The sequence below is a fragment of the Lissotriton helveticus genome, chromosome 10, assembly GCF_964261635.1.
Source record: "Lissotriton helveticus chromosome 10, aLisHel1.1, whole genome shotgun sequence".
NCBI classification, from domain to species: domain Eukaryota; kingdom Metazoa; phylum Chordata; class Amphibia; order Caudata; family Salamandridae; genus Lissotriton; species Lissotriton helveticus.
Genome location: NC_136071.1, coordinates 1,186,790,007 through 1,186,811,373, shown reverse-complemented (window position 1 = coordinate 1,186,811,373; position 21,367 = coordinate 1,186,790,007). Strand labels below are relative to the sequence as shown.

At 44.8% G+C, this 21,367-nt stretch overlaps 1 protein-coding gene across 1 annotated transcript in view; it reads right to left on the bottom strand.

Annotated features, from left to right (window-relative positions):
* The window catches only part of LOC144784202 (vomeronasal type-2 receptor 26-like), a 392,249-nt gene that overhangs the window by 11,534 nt on the left and 359,348 nt on the right, over positions 1–21,367 (bottom strand). The window contains exon 5 of the mRNA XM_078662860.1: positions 19,956–20,079. Within this exon, the coding sequence (XP_078518986.1) occupies positions 19,956–20,079 (124 nt within the window). The remainder of the gene's footprint in view (positions 1–19,955; positions 20,080–21,367) is intronic.

The following is a 21,367-nucleotide window of genomic DNA, read 5'->3' as shown; positions in this document are numbered from 1 at the left end:
TTTAAACATACCAACATAGTGAATAAATGTGTCTCAACAGTTTTATGAGTTATTAATAATCCTGTTTCCACATCCGACCAAGAGACGAGTCAGCAAAACATATGGTCTTCAACTTATGAACTGTGAAAAGACCAATTTTCATTTATTGCTTGTACAAAAAGATATTTTGAAAGAATATAGACATGTCATACAGATATGCTAGAATAAAACACTAAGGGGCCGATTAGGATGGCGGTTTTTCCGCATCCTCCGGGCCGGCGGAAGTGTCCGCCGGCCTGGAGGATGCGGAAAAACCGCGGCGGAGACTCCAAAGACCCACCGCCAAATTAGGATGGCTGGTGGGTCTGGAATTCCGTCCGCCGCTTTTCCGCCGCGGTCGGCTTCCGACCGCGGCGGAAAAGCTATAACATGGCAGGCGGTGTCTATGAGACACCGTCCGCCATATCATGATGTGTGTGTAAATATGCTTTTCCACGGCGGCATTGCCGCCATGGAAAAGCATACGGACCTTCACTTCGGGGGCCCGTTGCGGGCCCCCTGGGTGAAGGGGTGGTGGTGGGTGCACATGGGGGGTACCTATGGTACCCCCCTGCATTTGCGTGCACAATGCAGCAGGCACCGCGCGGTGCCTGCCGCTTTGTGCATGCAAATGCTGTGCATGCATTTTTTACATTGGGGCGGGTGCAGCTTGAAGCTGCACCCGCCGCAATGTTAGAGATAGAGGATGTGACCGCCACCCTGGCGGTCACATCCTAATCAGATCGGAGGGAACGTCGCAGCCCATGCGGACGTTCCCTCCTCCTCAGGGGTCGCGGACGGACTCAAGTCCGTCCGCGATCCTAATCGACCCCATAATGTGTATGTGAACATTTGTGTATAGTACTGATTACTAGTAATATGTTGTTGTAGCATTGGGAAAGGGTTTCTTTCCCCTGTAGGAACAGTGCACTCTACAAGCAGGTTTTCCTGCTTTCCCTTATGAGCATACTCAAATTTGGACATGAACATATTTGCATAGGCCGGGGCCCCAGAAAAGCCCACTGAAGTGCCATTACATTGAGCAAAAAATATTGTTTCCCATTCGAAGTAGCTGTGATACAATGCAAAATGCATTAATTCCAAAAGAAAAATTGTATTGGCTCCTTCACATTCATTGTTCAATAAAAACCATTCAATAGCTTCGAGCCCCTCATTATGTGGAATCGAGGTGTATAAAGAGGTTACATCCACTGTACATAACCACCAATTAGACATGTCTTAGTTGGGTAATGACTCTAGTAGGCTTAAAAAAGAGGTAGTGTCCTTAATGTAAGTTATCCAGTTCTGTACCAATGGCTGACAAAATTGATCCAGATTGACCAATCGGTTCCGAGATAGATCCACAGGCTGATACAATGGGTCTGAAAAAGGTTTCAATAGACTTTTGTGAACTTTTGGTAGCATATAGAATTGAGGACATTGTGGAAATTCACTATCCAGAAACGTATAGGTCTTTTCAATTATCCAGCCCATCTCGAGTGCTTTATCTAGAATTTGTCCCAAAATTTTGGGGAATACCATAGTTGGGTCTTTCTCTAATTGCATGTATACTCCTTTGTCTTGTACATGAGTAGCCACATTGCTCTGGTAAAATTCTATATTCATAACAACCAAAGCGCCACCTTTTCCTGCCTTCTGGAATGTCAGCACAGTGTTTTCTGCCAGGTCCTGAAGAATATTCCATAGCTTTTTTGTGAAATTAGTCATTTTAGGTTTGCCAAATTTAATCTTGTTGCAATCAATTTTCACAAGACGTTCAAAGATATCAATAGTTTTGTGTGAAGTCGGTGCACAGATTGAACTCTTTTTTAAAACTCAATGTACTCTTGTATTGTATGATGGTCAGTTGAAGCGGGCAAAATACTACAAAAATATTTTAACTTCAAGGTGCGTAAAAATTTGAAGATGGAAACTTCTGTCTCAGCTATGTTGCTCGTGTATGTGGGAACAAACGATGTCCCTTTATTTAGTACTTGTATTTGATCTTTTGTCAGATTAACATTTGATATGTTGATTACTAAGTCGTTTTTGTAGTGCTCCTTAGGGATCTCTTGACTGTGTCGGGGTCTGTGTCTTATGCCCCTGCGGGTTCTTCTAAATTTGGAGCATTGTTGGCTGCTGGACTTGTGGATAAAAAAGACACCTTGGTCCCTTTAGATGCTTGAATATTTGAGACTTGTGTGAATGTACCTGCTCCCCAATTCATTGGTGGCCTGTTTTGTGCAACATGTGAATCTGAAGCCATACTTTCTTGAGATGAACTCATTTGTGTTTTTTTGTTGCCACTTTCTTTGACCGTAGACCTACGCCCATGTATAAACTTCTTCGAGTTTATAATCAATAGTATCCCTACGATTTATACAATAAAGGGGAGCGACCCCTGACCCTCCTGGTAGGTCTGACCCCCTCCACGCAGTTCCGCCTGTGTGCCCCTGCTGCCGCTGCCGAGTACCCGCTGGTAAGTGTGCTTTACCCCCGTTTCTGTGCCCCGTTTGTGCCCTCTGTGCCACTGTTTTCCCCCCTCTGTGTGCCCCGCTTTTGCTTCTGTGCCACTCGTTTTTCCCCTCTGTTGTGCCCCGTTTTCCGACCTCTGTGCCACTGTTGTCCCCCTCGGTGTGCCCCGTTTTCACTTTCTGTGCCACTGTTTTTACCCCCTCTCTGTGCCCCGTTTTTGCGTCTGTGCCACTCGTTTTCCCCCTCTGTTATGCCCTGTTTTTGACCTCTGTGCCACTGTTTTCCCTCTCTGTGTGCACCGTTTTCACTTTCTCTGCCACTGTTTTTCCCCCCTCTGTGTGCCTCGCATTTGCTTCTGTGCCACTCGTTTTTTCCCTCTGTTGTACCCTGTTTTTGACCTTTGTGCCACTGTTTTCCCCCTCTGTGTGCCCCGTTTTTGCTTCTGTGCTACTCATTTTTTCCCCGTTTTGACCTCTGTGCCACAGTTTTAACCCCCTCTATGTGCCCCATTTTTGCTTCTGTGCCACTCGTTTTTCCCCTCTGTTGTGCCCCGTTTTTGCTTCTGTGCCACTTGTTTTTCCCCTCTGTTGTCCCCCGTTTTTGACCTCTGTGCCACTGTTTTCCCCCTCTTTGCGCCCCATTCTGCTTCTTTCCCACTGTTTCCCCACCCCCCTGCCCACTCGCTGTTCCAGCCTCCCAGCTACTCCTCCCTCCCACCTCCCCATATATGCCGGACGCTGCGCGGCCGCACAGTGGACGCATGCAGAGCGAGCGCCGCTGGCACGCCGAAGGTGCGCCTAAGGCAGGCCCGTCCACGCCCGTCCGCTCCTGGACCGCGCCCAGCGCCAGAACCCCTGGACCCCACGAACGCCGCAACACCAGACTCCGCTATGACGCCAGTACCCTCCACACACTCAACGCCGGCCGAAACAACATCTGCTTCCAGGCCACCCCAAATCGGACCCACGGACCTTTCTCCTGCCGCACCTGCAGCTTCATCTGCGACAGAGCCACCAAACCTCCAAGGACTGGACCCAACCACCTCCGCTGCATACTCCTCAACACAAGCTCCACACGCAAACATGCCGGCGAGCTCTGGGATCTGCTTGACACCTCCGCCCCAGACATGGCCTTCCTAACCGAGACCTGGTGGAACGACTCCTTGGCCCTCCGACATCGCCATAGCCATCCCAGACGGCTACAAGATCACCTTCAGGGATCGCACCAACGGAATCGGAGGAGGAATAGCCATCGTCCACAAGTCCACCCTCAAGGTCGCCACCCACGCAGATGACACCCTCAGCACTGCCGAACACCTGCACTTCCGGAACCACACCGACCCCAAAACCACCCTCAGAGGAACTCTCATCTACAGACCCCCCGGACGCTGAGCTCAGTTCAGCGACTCCATCGCCGACCTCACCAGCACCCACGCACTCACCTCCACGGACTACATCCTCCTCGGGGACTTGAACTTCCACCTCAAGAACAACGACAACGCCAACTCCGCCACGCTGACCGACAACCTTTCCAACCTCGGCCTCAGACAACTCGTCACCACACCCACCCACACCGGCGGCCACACGCTGGACCCCATCTTCTCCACAAGCACCCACGTCGCCTTCGACCACACCACCGAACTCCACTGGACCAACCACCGCTGCATCCATTTCACCTTCAAGAAACCAACCACGCACCACCGCACCCAACAACTGCCTCGCCAATGCTGGAGCAAAGTCACCGAAGACCAGCTGATCACCACCCTTGCCCAGAACCCACCCACCGACCCCACCAACCCAGACGCTGCAGCCCACAACCTCAGACAGTGGATCGATGACTACGCCAACACCCTCGCCGCACTCAAGAAACCCTCCAACAGCCACGCCAGCAAGAGAGCCACTTGGTTCACCAACAAGCTCCAGACCTCCAAACGCACATGCCGGAAACTGGAGAAGAAATGGCTCCAAGAACACACACCGGACAACCACCCAGCCCATAAGGACGCCACCCGCAGACATCACCACCTCATCAGATTAGCCAAGAGATCCTCCTTCAAAGACCGCCTGGATAAGAACGCACACAATAGCAAAGAGCTCTTCAGCATCGTAAAGGAACTCTCCAACCCCAGCGCCAAGGCCAACGACATCCCGCCCTCACAAGAACTGTGTGACTCACTGGCCATCTTCTTATACCGCAAGATCGCTGACATCCACAACAGTTTCAACACCACGACCGCCCCGACTACGCCAGACTCCACCTCCCCTGCAAACACCACCAGCGCCAACCGCCTGATTTCCTGGTCCTACGTCAATGACGACGAGACACGCAAGGTCATGAACTCCATCCACTCAGGATCTCCGTCAGACCCGTGCCCACACCACGTATTCAACAAAGCAGATGCAGCCATCACACCCCAACTACATCAACATCTCCTTCGAAACAGCGACATTCCCGGAAAGCTGGAAGCACGCCGAAATCAACGCATTCTTCAAGAAGCCCAAGGCAGACCCCAAGAACCTCAAGAACTTCCGGCCCATCTCCCTGCTCCCGTTCCCGGCGAAGGTCATCGAGAAAATCGTCAACATGCATTGTCCCGCCACCTCGAAGACAACAACATTTTGGACCCGTCCCAGTCCGTATTCAGAGGAAACCACAGCACCGAGACAGCCCTCATCGCTGACACAGACGACATCAGGCACCAACTAGACAACGGCGAAACATCAGCCCTCATCCTCATGGACCTGTTGGCCACCTTCGACACGGTCTGCCATCGCACTCTAAAGACACGCCTCCAAGAAGCCGGAATAATAGAGAAGGCCCTTGATTGGACCATGTCCTTCCTCTTCGGCAGAACCCAGAGCGTCCGCCTCCCACCCTTCCGATCCGATGCCACCGGCATCATCTGTGGCGTTCCCCAGGGCCCATCTCTCAGCCCAACGCTGTTCAACGTCTACATGGCCCCCCTCGCAAAAGTGGCCCACCATCATGACCTCAACATCATCTCCTACGCCGACGACACCCAGCTCAGCCTCTCCCCCACCAAGGACCCACACACCACCAAAACAAACCTCCACAAGGGAATGAAGGCCGTCGCCGACTGGATGAGGAGCAGCCTTCTGAAACTGAACTCGGACAAGACGGAGGTCCTCATCCTCTGACCCACCCCCTCAGCCTGGGACGACTCCTGGTGGCCGACCACACTGGGAACAGCACCGACACCCACAGACCATGCACGCAACCTAGGATTCATCCTCGACTCTTCCCTCTCCATGTCTAAGCAGGTCAACGCCGTCTCCTCCTCCTGCTACAACGCCCTCCACACGCTCCGCAGGATCTACAAGTGGATCCAGACCGAAACAAGAAGAACTGTGACACAGGCCCTTGTCTGCAGCAGACTGGACTACGGCAACTCACTCTACGCAGGAATCCCAGTCAAACACCTACGACGACTACAACGCATCCAAAACGCCTCCGCCCGACTGATTGTCAATGTCCCCCACCGCAGCCACATCACCCCCTACCTGAGTGACCTACACTGGCTCCCCCTCGACAAGAGGATTACCTTAAAGCTCCTCACACACACACACAAAGCACTCCACAACACCGGACCCGCCTACATGAACAGCAGACTCAGCTTCTACACCCCCACCCGCCAGCTCCGCTCCACCAGCCTCGCCCTCGCCGCTGTCCCCAGCATCCAACGAATGACCTCCGGTGGCAGATTCTTCTTCTACCTCACCGCCAAGATCTGGAACACCCTCCCTACCCACCTACGGCAGACCCAAGACCTACTTGCCTTCAGAAGACTCCTCAAGACCTGGCAGTAGCTGCACCCCCCTCCCCTCAGTGCCTTGAGACCCTCACAGGTGAGTAGCGCGCTTTACAAGTACTCTGATTGATTGATTGATTGAATAATCAATTAATCTTCTATACCATGTTCATCTGGTGCTGCTCCATTCGTTACACTACGTCAAGGTGCCAAAAGTATTACAATCATGGTAAGGTCAGGTGAGCCCTTACCCGATGAATGTGTGCACTTTTTCCATGGAAACCTCTAGGGTTCTTTATCAATATTTGTGATGCCAAATTTTCAATAAACAAAATTGCAACCCATTTCTTTTCAATGCTTCAGCACTTCTTTATTTTCAGAAATAAATCGATTTTTACTTCAATTTGATCAATCCAACCGACTTATTTCAATGTCCGGTTATATGTAATCCATCGACTTAACAACCCAATGCATTTCGGGTCACTCCATGGACCCTTCTTCAGGAGTCTAAAAATAAAATACCGCAAGATGCTAATCAGTCCATCTTTCTTAATTAACAAAAGATATACATGTATTCAATGTAATACTGACAAACGACAAACGGATGTTGCACAAAACAGGCCACCAATGAATTTGGGAGCAAGAACATCCACACAAATCCCAAATATTCAAGCACCTAAAGGGACCAAGGTGTCTTTTTTACCCACAAGTCCAGCAGCCAACAATGCTCCAAATTTAGAAAAACCCGCAGAGGCAAAAGACACAGACTCCGACACAGTCAAGAGATCCCTAAGGAGCACTACAAAAACGACTTAGTAATCAACATATCAAATGTTAATCTGACAAAAGTTCAAATACAAGTACTAAATAAAGGGACATCGTTTGTTCCCACATATCCAAGCAACATAGCTGAGACAGAAGTCTCCATCCTCAAATTTTTACGCACCTTGAGGTTAAAATATTTTTTTAGTATTTGGCCCGCTTCAACTGACCATCATACAACACAAGAGTACATTGAGTTTAAAAAAAAGAGTTCATTCTATGCACCGACTTCACACAAAACTATTGATATCTTTGAACATCTTGTGAAAATTGATTGCAACAAGATTAAATTTGGGAAACCTAAAACGACTAATTTCACAGAAAAGGAATGGAATATTCTTCGGGACCTGGCAGAAAACACTGAACTGACATTCCAGAAGGCAGTCAAAGGTGGCGCTTTGGTCGTTATGAATACAGAATTTTACCAGAGCAATGTGGCTACTCATGTACAAGACAAAGGAGTATACATGCAATTAGAGAAAGACCCAACTATGGAATTCCAAAACATTTTGAGACAAATTCTAGATAAAGCCCACGAGATGTGCTGGATAAGTGAAAATACATATAAGTTTCTTGATAGTGAATTTCCATGACGTCCTCAATTCTATATGTTACCAAAATTCACAAAAGTCTATTGAAACCTCCTTTCAGATCCATAGTATCAGCCTGTGGATCTATCTCGGAACCGATTGTCAATATCAGGATCAATTTTTTCAGCCAGTGGCACAGAACTGGATAACTTACATTAAGGACACTACCTCTTTTTTAAACCTACTAGAGTCATTACCCAAGGAAGACATGTCTAATTGGTGGTTATGTACAGTGGATGTAACCTCTTTAAACACCTTGATTCCACATGAGGGGCTTGAAGCTATTGAATGGTTTGTATTGAACAATGAATGTGAAGGAGCCAATACAAAAATTTGTTAGGAAATAAACCATTTTGCATTGTATCACAGCTACTTCCAATGGAATTTTTTTTTTTGCTCAATGTAATGGCACTTCAATGGGCTTTGCTGGGGTGCTGGAATATGCAAATAGATTCCTGCCCAAATTTGAGTATGACCATATCTTACAGGAAACAACATGGAGTAACAACTTTGTGATGTTCAAAAGATATATTGACGATATTTTCATAATTTGAAAAGGTGAGGAAAATGCATTAGATGTGAATATCCAACGTTTAAAGGAATGTCATCAACATATCAAAATTACCTACACTATTGATAAAAGAAGCATTGCGTTTTTAGATGTCCTAGTACAAATTGGAAGTAGCAACATCAAAATCAACGTGTATATGAAACCTACTGATCAAAATAATTGTCTCCACTTTATAAGTTTTCATCAGCAGGCATTGAAGAAACATTTGCCGTTCTCACAGTTCTTATGACTTTAAAGGATCACAAGCCCACAAGAAGAAGCCATGGAAGCAATAAAAACCCACGCTGACAGATTCATGTATAGAGGATATCCGGAAGCTCTGATCAGTGAATCAATTGATAAAGTAAGACGTTTAGAAAGATCAACTTTATTTGAACATGAAATCAAGTTCTAACAAAAATCTAATATATGCATCTTGAAACATTCCACTGAAGACAGCCAATTTAAGAACATCATCAAAAGGCATTGGCATTTGATAGAGTCTGAACCTGATTTAAGTTGTATATCTAAGAACAAAATGATATTTGCCTTTCAACATTCACAGAATTTAAAGGCGTTACTATCTAAAACAAACGCTAAATGTGGAACAACTAAATTTAAAGGCATGCAAACTTGTGGTAATTGTACACATTGCAACAATGTCATTAAATGCAATGAATGTACACACCCTTCAAAGGGCTATAAGATTAGTTTGAAACATACGAGTATATGCAATACTACAAATGTTGTATATGCTATAGATTGCCCGTACGGAAAAATCTATGTAGGAATCACAGAAATAAAGATTAAAATGAGAAAATAAAAGCAGCATAAGATTGAAAAATGAAAAATTATCAATAGCCATGCACTGGCTGGAAATGTGTTGCAGTTGAGATTCACCATATTAAAATCCTTAAAAATTGGTCCAGATGTTGATCCACACAAACAGCTGTTAAGATCTGAATTTTATTGGATCAAGAGACTTAATTCTACACATCCGTTTGGGTTGAACGACCGTATTGAATCAGCATGTTTTGTTTAATATTGTGTTTTCCTTCCATCAGGTTTTAAATTGTGGTTTGACTATTCATCGATGAACATTTAATCATGTATTGACAGAACTGAAAGACTGTAGTATTACAGAATCAATGTTGGTGAGATATCTGTTTTATATCATGTTATTGTTTTGGCTCACATAACAAATGAGGGTCTCTGCATGTGATCATATGTCATGCCGCAGAACTCTATATGAAGGGGATTAGTTGTTCTCTTTTTGTTTTTGTTTTTCTTTATTGCATTAAGCATTCAACAAAGTGAGTAGTCCCTTTAAATACCTCACGGTAAACTAACACGTGACTCCTGTCACGCTGCATACAGATCATCGAATTATGAACCGAAATATTAGTGTGTGGGGAATATGAAAGTTACTATTCCCTCGTAAGACACTGTATGTAAAACTTATTCCATGGACCACTGACAATGTATGTTAGAAGTAGACAACGGCTCATAAATCCGTTACTGACATTTCAGTTCCTAAAGTTTTACATTGATGACTGCCTTACATGTATATTAATTTTAAACCATCTGTGAAACAAATGACAATAACTATAACATTGCACTTGCCATGAACAACAATGTATGTTACAACACATTCCTCTGACCCGAGACAATGCATGATAGAGGTGGACAATGAACCATACATCCATTACAGGTATCTCTGTTCCTGGAAATGTAAATTGATGATGACCTTGCCTGTAAAAACATATTACAACCTCTGTGAAACACAGTTAAAGACATCTTAGTTGCTAGAAATCAGCATTGATGGCAATCTTAAGCTACATCTGTAAAACACATGTCAATAACTGTGACATTGCACTTAATGTATATCAAAACATTATGAAACCCACGTAATGTAAATGTAATTTTCCAAATGATCAAGAAAAGTGGTATCTGTACCCCTTACAGGAAACAACTATAATCAACTCGATCATTTAACCCTTTGGGGAATGTGGTACCCAGAGATTCTATCCAGTAAACCTCCCGCTGTAGTAATCTCTTGTGATTGTCAACTCCATCTAGAGGTTTTACTACCTCAATTATCTGGCCACGTATTTGGGAAATACTGTGCTTAGCCTCATGCCAGTGTGTGGCTACACTAGAAGCTGATTTCATTCCTGTCCAAAATCTTATGTACTTGAGCAGCCCACAGACCCCGAAGACACTAATAGTGAGTCTACGCGATTATTACGTATAGTGCCAACAGCCTGACATACTTCACTCTGGCTGCAGATAAGCGCTTCAAACGGTTCCGAAATCAGAATGCCTCTTGTAAAACTCACCCACAGCTTTTAAGTCACAAAGGCATGCCTTCTGCTGATCAAATCCGGAGTTGGCACTCAGCTAAAGAGCTTCTGCTTTACCTGCCTAGTGCCCCAGCCCAGGGCTTCATTGCGCTAGGCACTCTAGCGCAGAGCTCTTATTTGGTTTTACCGGTAGACCCCCGGCCGGCCTTGACCTCCTTTCCGCGCTGTTTCATTCCTGAACCTCCACCTCAGCACTTCCACCAGCCTCTGCTCTTATCTGTTCCAGTCCGAAGGTTTCACTGAACCACAGTCCTGAAAAGTGTTTTTTTATTGAATACACATTAGTATTAACACAATAAATAGCATGAAGTTGAGACAAAGACATTCTGCTGTGAAAACTGCGCTTGTTCTAAGATTCGTGAAGGTAGGTCTCGATATCATGGCTGCCTCTGCATCTTCTCAGCAAGTAAGCCTCTGCCTCACCTGTGCGTAGAAGATTCATGCACAAGCAACTTTGTAAACACTATTTGAATGGTAATACTCCTCACATCTACAGAACAATGTTTCTGTTTTTAAAGCTCCCAAACACGATGTTCCACTGACAGTGAAGCTTCTCGAGGTCTCACCTTTTGGCACTACAGCGCTATTCTGCATGAGAGCTTGTCAGTGTATACTAAGTGACAACATTTGTACTACCATCGCGGTGGCTGACAGGCTCCAGGGATTGGAACTGCTTCATGTGAATCTCTGGGACAATATTGACAACGTGAGCTCAGAAGCGTATCACTCGTCCTCTAATGTGATTGGCTCAAACCGTGCGACTCTTGCATAACTGAAACAGCTGTATAACTTCCATTGTGGAAGGCGTTATAAACATAGCCCCTTCTTGGGGTGTTGGGGTCGTTCTTTCCTCTGACTTTAGGGGCGCCACCATCCTGATCGGACCTCTGCTTTATGACTGATTTATTCACTAATCGTGAACAATATCTGGTTCTGTTTGATTATTTCCTGAATTTTATTCCCAGCTTCATACCATTTTTTGATATAGATCACTAATTGATGGACTTATAACCGCTCGCTTTGCAGTCTGTGATGGCCGTAGCTCTAATAAACCTTCACAGTTTTAGAACTCTATTTGTCACATTTTCATTGTAAAGCCCAATATGCTTTACAGCTCATATTATAATTTTGGTGACTAGATATTCGTGATGAGCAACAAAATTATTTGGGTATTAACACTGCTCCCAGTCCGTCAAAAGCGCTTTAAATTCACATAATAAAACAAGCATTGGCAACTCCAATAGGTCTCGCCTTTGGGACCTTATAAGTGTTTAGCTATGCAACAGTTGATGTTGTTGCACCAAGGATATTGTGCTGGATAACTAAATACTTATAAGGTCCTAAAGGCAAGACCTATACTTACCCTGCGCCCCTCTAGTACCTCTTTGGGACATTTCTATTGATCCTGACCATGCCGCGCAGCGGAGCCAGCGCTGCTGCAGGAACTTAACAGGGATACTTTTGGCGCCATCACCGGCGCTCGCCTAGGCCACGCCCCTTGCTGAGGCCACGCCCCTTTTGAGCCCTTAAAAGCGTTGAATACGAACACCGGGCAGATCAACTGTTGTCTCCTGAGGCGGAAAGCCGGGAGCGTGATTTCTGTGTTTTTAATATTTGAGTGTCACAACTTAATTGTTTTTAATACTTACCCTGCGCCCCTCTAGTACCTCTTTGGGACATTTTTACTGATCCTGACCACGCCGCGCAGCGGAGCCAGCGCTGCTGCGGAAACTTAACAGGGATACTTTTGGCGCCATCACCGGCGCTCGCCTAGGCCACGCCCCTTGCTGAGGCCACGCCCCTTTTGAGCCCTTAAAAGCGTTGAATACGAACGCCGGGCAAATCGACTGTTGTCTCCTGAGGCGGAAAGCCGGGAGCGTGATTTCTGTGTTTTTAATATTTCAGTGTCACAACTTTATTGTTTTTAATACTTACCTGTGCCCCTCTAGTACCTCTTTGGGACATTTCTATTGATCCTGACCACACCGCGCAGCGGAGCCAGCGCTGCTGCAGAAACTTAACAGGGATACTTTTGGCGCCATCACCGGCGCTCGCCTAGGCCACGCCCCTTGCTAAGGCCACGCCCCTTTTGAGCCTTTAAAAGCGTTGAATACGAACACCGGGCAGATCGACTGTTGTCTCCTGAGGCGGAAAGCCGGGAGCGTGATTTCTGTGTTTTAATATTTGAGTGTCACAACTTAATTGTTTTTAATACTTACCCTGCACCCCTCTAGTACCTCTTTGGGACATTTTTACTGATCCTGACCACGCCGCGCAGCGGAGCCAGCGCTGCTGCGGAAACTTAACAGGGATACTTTTGGCGCCATCACTGGCGCTCGCCTAGGCCACGCCCCTTGCTGAGGCCACGCCCTCCTCTTTCCTTGTCCTTACTCTATAAATCATGTGTCGCTTCCAGACGCGCAGCGGGAGCGCGCACCTAAGGCAAGCCCGTCTGCGCCCGTCCGCGCCAAGGTAGCGCCTTGTGCCAGCCACGCTACATGCCTCGATCTAACTGACCCTAGTCCGTTACCCTCTGGCCCTCCCTACTCTAGAGAGGCGCTCCTTCAACTGGGTAAGCTACATGCTGACAAAGGAGTCTTCACAATGCTACATACGGCGTCCCCGCGAGCAGATTTGCTGGGCAACAACTTGTTAAAATGTGGGCTCTTGAATGTAAAGTCCCTGCCTAAACATAGTATCGAAATCCAACTACTCATCGAAACTCACGAACTAGATGTTCTATTTATGACAGAAACATGGACCCGTCCTGACTGCCTGGTTGATCCGGGCTTTACATGCCCTCCTGGGTATAAATTCCTACACACCCCTAGGGCTATTGGTAGAGGAGGGGGGGTTGGTGTGATTTTTATTGCATCCTGCAATATTAAGACACTTGTTCCTGATCCGACCAAAAGAACAGAACTCTTAGGTCTATCAATTCAGACTCACTCCGGAACCATTGTTACCGGGATAGTCTGTTATCGTCCACCGGGGGCTTTCAGTCTTCCTCATCAACAAGCGCTCTTGGTCACTTTGACCAACATTTCTATCTCGCACCACAAACTGATGATTCTGGGAGACTTTAATCTTTGGCCAAACGGCACCCTTGACTCTGGTCTCCGTAACTTACTTCACTCCTGTGAAAGCCTTGGACTCTCCCAGCTGGTCTCTAGAACTACACACAGGGGCGGACATCGGTTAGACCTACTGTTCGCAGGTCCACAATTGGTAGCCATGGGAGAAACCTTACCGATGGATTGGACTGATCACTCACTCATCAAATTCCTCTTACACTTAAAGGACGATCTTTACAAAACCCCTAGGTTGATCAATAAAATTAAGTGTAGAGACTGGAAAGCTCTTGCACGTCTGCACTCCTTAGGAGAAGTATTTCATTTGGAGCCATTCTTTGATGCGGATAAAGTGGTATATGACAACTATTCCTCTCTCTGTTCCAGGATTACTACTATCCTCGATGTTCATGCCCCTTTAAAAACTCGCAGCTGTAAGAGCACCAACTCTGCGCCTTGGTTTAATGACAGCTTAAGAAATCTAAAGCACAACTGCAAACAAGCAGAGAGACTGTGGAGACAAGACTATACTGAATCCTCTAAGGAACACTGGAAATATAAAGTTCGAGAATATAAGAACCTAATCAAAAAATCTAAAGCTGACTACTACTCCCCCATGATCTGTAACTCCTCCAATAGCTCCAGAAACATCTTCAATATTTTGAACAGCGTCACTAACCCGGAATGTGTCAAAAACACCATTGTCCCGTCACAAGATCTTTGCGAGAAGCTCGCTGTCTTCTTTAAAGAAAAAATCGAACTTATTATTAAGGACTTGGAAGTCTCACCTGACTCTATCCCCCCCTCCGAGATGAGACTGAGTCCCACAGTGAACCAGCCAGCAGTGCCAATTCTGGCCTCTAATGATCTTTTACTTGAATTCCCTGCCCTCACATACGAGGCTTTCTGCAAATTAGCCAGAAAGATAGCCTCTGGGTCTCCATTAGACCCTGTTCCTCATAAAATATGGAAGGAATTTGATAGGGAACTCTTTCCGTCCCTTCACTTAATTTGCAATCAAACATTTGCGACTGGGACTGTTCCTGCTCAGTGGAAGCGAGCATTAGTATCTCCCCTGTTGAAAAAGCCCTCTCTTGATCCAGACTGCTCAAAAAACTACCGTCCCATCTCTCTGCTGCCTTTCCAAGCTAAAATTGCTGAAAGTTGGGTTAGCACTAGCCTTTCTAACCATCTGGAACGTCACCTACTTCTTGACATTGACCAATTTGGCTTTCGACCGGCCCATGGAACCAAGACTGCACTTCTCACCGCTATGGACGAGCTTCAGAGGCGCGCAGACAGAAAGCAGGCAGCGTTTCTGATCCAGCTTGATATGTCTGCCGCCTTTGATACCGTGAACCACGACATCTTGCTAAAACGGTTGTTTGAGGCGGGAGTAAGAGGTTCGGCTCTTCATTGGTTCCACTCTTTCCTGCAGGGCAGGTGTCAACTCCTCCTTTTCAGTCGGCCTTCACTCCGATCTCACTTGGGGTCCCCCAAGGCTCTGCAATTAGCCCCATTCTCTTTAACCTGTACCTAAGACCATTGATCACACTAATTAAAAGCTTTAATATTAAAACTGTTAATTACGCGACGATACTCAATTGATCCTCTCCCTAGAGGGAGAAGACTCTATTTCAGCTGAGGCCTTCCACAACTGTTTACGCGACACGTCTCGCTGGCTAAAAGACAACTCCCTTCAATTTAATGCAGGGAAAACGGAGATACTCTTTAGCGCTGGCACTAAGATTCCTCGACCTTTCCCTGACAACTTTTGGCCCCCGGAAACTGGATCTCCAGTTCAGCCGGTGGAGACAATCCGTAACCTAGGGGTCATGCTGAACCAGAGACTCAACATGGAGACGTACATTCAAAAGACCTCTGCTTGCTGCTTTGCCATTCTCCGATCCCTTAGGAAGGTACTACCTCTCCTTCCATGTCACGCTCGTGCCCAAGTGGTTAGATGCACCATTCTTAGTCGAATAGACTATTGCAACGCCCTTTTGTTGGGATCCTCTGGTTTCCTGCTGGATAGGCTCCAAAGTGTCCAATCAGCAGCTGACAAACTGGCCTTGGGGCTTCCCAGAAGAGCTAATGGATCTTCTTCACTGAGCAAACTCCACTGGCTTCCTGTGAGGCAGAGAATACAATTTAAAGCCCTATGTATAGTGTTTAAGGCGCTTCATGGAATTGGTCCTGCCTCCCTTCGATCCAAATTTGCGTGGTACACCCCAGTCAGGCAACTTCGCTCCGCTGAAGCCAAATTGGCAGTGGTTCCCAGATTCAAGAAGGTTAGATCCGGAGGTAGATCCTTCGAGGTAACAGCCGCCAAGCTCTGGAACACGCTTCCAGTGGATATTAGGCACATCACTGAGCTTCTCCCGTTTAGGAGAAGGATCAAAACTTGGCTTTTTCCTTAGACTATTGCCTCTTACTTTAGTCCCTGCTGTCTCCCGCTTTTTGCCCCTATGGACTTCAGTCAGCGCCAGGATGCCTGCAATGGTGACAGTTTGCGCTCTACAAATGCTGAAAAAATAAATAAATATGCCAATGCTTGTTTAGCTTAGATAGGACCCCGTTCCCTGGTAATTTTGGTTGAAATGCGAGTTATATCGTTTATCAGTCGAACATGGCATGAGGTATTGGTTTTGAATCATTTTGGGATGTGAGCACTTTCCATGAATGCGTGCATTAAGCATGCGATCAAGTTTTTCATCATGAAATACATGAGATGCAGCACCACGCATTGATTTCTCTATTGTCACTTTATGTACATTGGGCACCTTTTTTGTACTATTATATGTTGTATGCTAGTAATTATAATCTCCAATGATGTTTGTCAGTATTACATTGAATATATGTATATCTTTTGTTTATTACGAAAGACGGACTGATTAGCATCTTGCGTTATTTATTGTTTTAGACCCCTGAAGAAGGGTCCATGGAGTGACCCGAAATGTATTAACACTCTAATACATAACACACCCACAACAGAATAAGACAATTTTTATTCACAAATGGCATTTCTGAAGTTGCTATGGCATTAAGGGTGACAAAACAGCAGCAAATATTCAGCAGCCAAGCCTTGGAGGAAGTTCAGCATCACACAAGGCCATTTGCAGGTTCTGAAACACACTCCCATAGAAAATAGTGGGTGTAGGACCTTAATTTATTACCCCATAGGAAAAGATGTTAAAATAATTACATTATTTTGACTTTTAAACTATAATAATTAAAAATTGGGAAGAGGAGTTGACCTTGGGGAGAAGAGTTGGCCTAACGTCTAGGGCAGTCGATCTCAAATCTGGGGAACCGGGTTTGAGTCTCGGCAAGGACGCGCAACATCCTGCGATTCTGGGCAAATCACTTAATCTCCCTGTGCCTAACAAAAATGAATGTGTCCTCATGTAATGCAATTGGTGCTTGTGTAAAGCGCATTGATACGCGATACCTTTAGGTCAAGTTCATACTATATGTAACGCTGTAAAAAAATGCATTTATATAGCGCTCATCAACCCTGCCAAGACATTAAAGCACTTTACGCTAGGTAGCATTCTGCTCTGGAGCCCAAAGTTAGTATTTAGTCCAGTGATATCACTTGCTGTCAGTTAATTATGTGCATATGTGTATGTGTTTGTGTGTCTTAAAAAATGCACACAATCATATCTACATATATTATTAGTTTAGCTAATAATATTAACCATAGTAAAAAATATATTTAAAATTAAAATGTAATTTACAATAATTAAACTCAAGTTTAATTCAATGTGGTTAGTACTAATTAGAAATAAAATTGCTAGGTTGTGTTTTTTTATTTAATTTTATTTAAAAAAATCTATATTTATTACACTTGAAAATTGTGAATACCCAAAAGTATGAAATTCACACAAAAGTATAAGAGTGAATTTATGCTCACTATTTACAAGACAAATATACAAATCTACATCTTTAAATGTAGACTTGTAGTGTGCAGTAAATTTACTAGCTTTGGCTACTCAGCATTTCTGAGTGTAAATATACTACATAGGGGCCGATTACGATGTAGGTCGTAAAGCTTCCAAACCTGGGTCATTGTCGGTTTCAATTACGGCTGGCTGATTACAATAGAGCCAGTCAGAATTGAAACCGGACGGTCATTCCAGCTGGCTTCCGAGAGGAGCCCGCCAGCCAGTCGGAACTGGCCCGTAATCAATATGGACGGCGGTTTGCGCCGCCCGGATTACGATGCACGGTTTACGGCAGGGTTTTCATGTAGGCCTTTCTGACATGGAAACCCTGTCGGAAATCGTGTTTGGGGGCTCCTAGCAGGGCTCCCTTTCGTTTGCTGCCTTTGTGCCCCCCTGTTAATCCCTGCACCATGTGGCAGGCACATTGAGGTGTCTGCCACGAGGTGCAGGGATTAACACAACCTCACATTTCCCTATGGGAGCATGTACTAAGGCCAGTTTACAGCTGTAATACATGCTCCCATAGGGAAATGATGGGTATGCAACTGCACCATGTGCGGTCCCACATAATTAGGCGTTCAGGATCGCTGACCAAAGGTCAGTCGGTCCAGTTTCCATCATGGTGTCATTCAGAGGAAACTCCGACCAACATCATATTAGGTCCCTTAGTGTGGACTATCTTGCCCCATCTCAAATAAATCAGGAAGTAGAGCTTAAGAGTGTAATGATACTACTAGTAACTTTTGACACAAAGTCATAGCCACTGGTTGGAGAGATCCTAATTGTAAAGTATAGGACAATTGTTTTAAGTTTATTAAACTTTAAAATAAATTATACAAATATTTCTGTTACATATTAATGAAAATGAATTTTATATATGTACTTTAACAGTAGAAAAAAATAAAAAAACTATTACAGCACAACAAACTTAGTTTTGAATTAAAAATAGTTGACAATTTGAATATATATTAAATTTAAATGACATTCATTTTTTTTAATTCATTTTAGAAAATTCCTACCTAGATAACATGTCCATATTTATTTATTATGTAGTAATGTTACCAAACATATTTTATAGAATTATTTTAAATTAAATTATCTTTTAATAAATAAAGTTATGTTTATTCTTAAGCTTAAAGGTGTGTTAAACTATTTAATAATAAAGAAATGTTTATTTTAAGATAATACATTATTTCTTTAACATTAAATTACAGTTATACATATGTTTTAACATTCTAAATACATTCTTTTATTTTAACATTACTTGTTATCTGGTGTTATTATAAGAGCCTGTCTGTGTTACTATGGATAGGGGTTTGTTGAAGTACCAGTGGTTGGCCATATGTGGTGCTGGGCTTACACCAGGTCGAGCTGGAATGCATTTACACCTGCTTTGCTGAAATATTTGGATATGCTAACTACAGAAGTGCAGTTTGTGAATACCAATGGGCTTACTCTTTTGAGGGTGAAAGTTTGCACCTTCCTAAACCTCTCCTTAATCAATTTGCTAAAAACCTTTTTTTTACCATGAGCAGCAACCAAAGTTATCTATTAAGATATGGTGATGTGTCCTCTAGTGCGGCCGTACTTTAGGCTGCCTTGTGCCAATTACACCCTTTCACAACAGGGTGAGGTTGATTGAATTATGTCAAGTTAAAGATTTATACTGACAGTGTACTCTTCCAAAACAGAATTCAATGTTTCATAAAATTACCACTTTGTATGTGTAATGTATGGTGCAGCACATATGCAAATTTGGAAATATTTTCTCCAACTTTACACCTGCCTTGAGGATGAGTAATTGTTTCATGCCTATCCTTTTCTATTAAAGTTAGTAGATAGCGATTTGTGTCAACATCCATGGGTGAGTGCGTGCGAACATCCGTGTACCACCCATGTTACGCCTCCATGGTGTAAACTAGCTCATAGTGATACTTTATGCTACTTAGAATTACTGTCCAACTCAATTCAGAATCTGCACTTGAAAGTAAGTCTCAAAACAATACTTTGCACCAGGTTTGCACCACTTTTCCGATGCAAACCAGGAACAAACTCTTAGTAAATCTGCCCATAAGCATAACACAATGGTTGTTATTAAAAGGGTATTGCTACCCAAAGGATTCCTCTTTCCCAACCTTAGAAATATGAAAGATTGAGGGGAATAAACAATAAGGTTCTGAATCTATGCCTTTTGTATTTTCATGGAGCATTTTGATGCCACTTCATTGCATACTTTTTTATCTTAGAAGAAATGTTACTTATGAACTTGAGAGTAATGTACATGTGCAAGTCTTCTCATTTGGGTCTTTGGAAAGGATCATTGGTAGGCATGCAGTGTTTTATCACCTACCAATCTTGTTGGTAATCTCTCCTTCTGAGCAGGGGGCACAGTCATAGCAGCAGATGGGTTGCCCCTCCAGAGGGACCTTCCTGTACCCAGGAGGACAGCTCTCACTGCACACAGAGCGAGGGACCTGGAGAGGAGGCGAAGAAGAACATGTGTGAGAAATAAACTGGGGAAGAGGCAAAGGTCAGATGTGACATTATCACACAAGCAGCAGATTGAGAGACAAATTGTATCTATAAACTCATATGAGATAAAAGAGGAGGATGAGATAAAGGGCAGATGTCAGCATCAGTGTGAGCGATACTTGAAGGAAGAGATGTGGGGCACATGTGATTGCATCAGTGTGAGGGATCCAGGGAGTTAGCGATGAGTAGGCAAATGTGAATGCATCAGTGCGAGTGATACATGTAATGATGCTTGGAGGAAGAGATACAGGGCACATGTGATGGCATTAATGTGAGGGACGCAAACATTGAGAGATGTGGGGCACATGTGATAGCAGCAGTGTGAGGATCCAGGGAGTGAGAGATGCGGGCACATGTGATAGCATCATTGTGAGGGATCCAGGGAGTAAAAGATGAGGAGCACATCTGAGTGCATCAATGTAAGCGATACTTGGAGGAAGAGATGCAGGGCACATGTGATAGCATCAGAGCAAGAGATCCAGGAAGTGAGAGATGTGGGGCACGTCATAGCATCAGTGCGAGGGATACATGGAGTGAGAGATTTAATGGCATCAGTGCGATGGATCCAGGAAGAGATGCAGGGCATATGTCATAGCATCAGTGTGAGGTATCCAGGAAGAAGAGATGCAGGCACATGTGAGTGCAACTGTGTGAAGGATACTTGGAGGAGGAGATGCGGGGCACATGTGATTGTATCAGTGTGAGGGGTCCAAGAAGAAGAGATGCAGGGCAAATGTCATAGCATCTGTGCGAGGAATACATGGAGGAAGAGTGCAGGGCACATGTAATTGCATCAGTGCGAGGGATACATGGAGGAAGAGATACAAGGCACATGTAATTGCATCAGTGCAAGGGATATTGGGAGTGAGAGATGCTGGGCGAATGTCAAAGCATTAGTGCGAGGGATCCTTGTACAAAGAGGTGCAAGTCACATGTCATAGTATCAGTGTATGGAATCCTGTGAGTGAGAGAATTGGGGCACATGTTATAGCATCAGTGCGAGGGAAACAGGAAGTGAAAGATGTAGAGCACATCATAGCATCAGAACGAGGGATACAGGGAGTGGGAGATGCATGGCACAAGCCATAGCATCAGTGCGAGGGATCCAGGGAGTGAGAGATGCAGGTGATATTGGAGTGCATCAGTGTGAGGGATACTAAAAAGAAGCGATGATGTGCTCATGTGATTGCATCAGTGCGAGGAATATAGGAAGTGAGAGATGCGGGGCAC